This window comes from Aegilops tauschii, chromosome 3 (assembly GCF_002575655.3).
Source record: "Aegilops tauschii subsp. strangulata cultivar AL8/78 chromosome 3, Aet v6.0, whole genome shotgun sequence".
Taxonomy (NCBI): domain Eukaryota; kingdom Viridiplantae; phylum Streptophyta; class Magnoliopsida; order Poales; family Poaceae; genus Aegilops; species Aegilops tauschii.
In genome coordinates this window covers 578,006,630-578,008,208 of record NC_053037.3, presented here as the reverse complement: position 1 = coordinate 578,008,208, position 1,579 = coordinate 578,006,630, and the positions used below count along the sequence as shown (strand labels likewise).

The 1,579-nt window shown below is 46.4% G+C and overlaps 1 protein-coding gene across 1 annotated transcript; it reads right to left on the bottom strand.

The window, feature by feature from the left end:
* Window positions 1-310: 310 nt before the first annotated feature.
* On the bottom strand, window positions 311-1,172 carry LOC141021065 (uncharacterized). The gene has a single exon (XM_073495998.1). It carries the CDS (start codon window positions 1,126-1,128, stop codon window positions 532-534), a length of 597 nt encoding a protein of 198 aa, XP_073352099.1. The 5' UTR covers window positions 1,129-1,172; the 3' UTR covers window positions 311-531.
* Window positions 1,173-1,579: the final 407 nt, after the last annotated feature.

Sequence of the window (1,579 nt, the reverse complement as noted above, 5' to 3'; positions counted from 1 at the left end):
AGTACGGCTTGTGATGATCAACACTCTCTTAAGGCAATGTGTGTATGACCGAGGATGTGTAGGATATTGGGGTATGGTTTCACTATGGGGGTTCGTAGCCTTGGAACTCCCTAGAAGCACTACCCAGGGAGAGAAGTTTACGCAAAACCAAAGCGGTGGATGTGAGTTATGCATTACATGACTGACGCCGTTCGTGAAACGACATGTATTGTCGAAATGATAATTTTTGGAACTTAACCATAAGTGAGCAACTTCTGTTACATAACCATAAGACACGCAAAGAGTTTCCATTGCAAGTCGGTCAGCCAAAATGATGGTATATAACTTAATACATATAAATAGTGATACATTGACATGTAACATTCTTGGAATATATCACGAACACTAGTACATTTTCCACTAGAACAATGAAGCCCTTATTTGATAATATGTAAAATGATAACAAATAAATGAAAAAATAGTCAAAGCTATCAATTTGACACAGTACAGTAGGTTGGGCTCCATTTTTTTAGATTCCTCACATGAAGGGAACTAGGGGTTGGCATTGCCATACCCAGATCCAGCACCTTTGCCTGCACCACTCCCACCATTTCTTCCTCCACCATTGCCACCACCGTTTCCACCAGCATCTGCATTTGTACTACCTTGTCTATACCAATTGTTAGTAGCTGTAGCTGAGCCAGAACCAGTGCCACTACCAGCCCCATATCCACTAGATCCTTGATAACCACTAGCTTTCCCTCCACCACCGCCACCACCGGCACCGCCAGCGCTAGTATATCCACCATAGCCACCACCATAAGGATATGAAGATCCTTGACTATATTGACTGGAACCGGAGCCAGAGCCGGACCCGCTACCATATCCAGTTCCACCATTTTGGCCACCGCCTCCGCCGCCACCTCCACCTCCACCGCTTGCATGGCTACCACTACTAGAACTCACGCCAGACCCAGTTCCACTCCCAGCACCCGAGCCACCACCACTCACAGTTCCCCCACCCTCTCCTCCTCCCTCTCCCGTTCCCGTGGCGCTTCCACTGCCGAATCTAACCACCCTTGCAGCATTGGCCAGTCCAATGCTCAAGAGGAAAACATAGCCGAGGGCTACTAGCTTTGTGCCTACCATTGTGTGTGTTTTATGGAATTGTGTACTCTTGCAAGATGAGATGAGTTGTAAGCGAAATATCAATGGATATTTATAGTGGTGCTTCCGGCCATGCATGTTGGGGGTGTTGGTGGAGTTGGTGACGAAGTGATGTCTCTACTGTAGGTGGAGGCTTAGAATAATTAGTGCCTTAATTGGTGCAGGTAAAAGTAAACGAGATGACTGACTTCTAATCGTGATCGCATCCACGTTGGGTCAACAGTTCTAAAAACACATGCATTCAAGCATCCACTGATGAATACATCTAGCTCCAGGCTTGAATAGTTGACATTAGAGCAGAGGAGGCAGCAACCTGGAAGTTTCGGTAGTTGAATTTGGAGTTGGAGGGTATTGTACTAGCAGATGGCAAAAATCCAAACCACGTTCATGCCGGCACCACGGATCATCTTGTCAAGGTAATTAAGCCTACACC

What these genes read in the sequence shown, in the direction of transcription:
- LOC141021065 (XM_073495998.1), bottom strand. Translation starts at nt 1,128, where the DNA reads ATGGTAGGCACAAAGCTAGTAGCCCTCGGCTATGTTTTCCTCTTGAGC.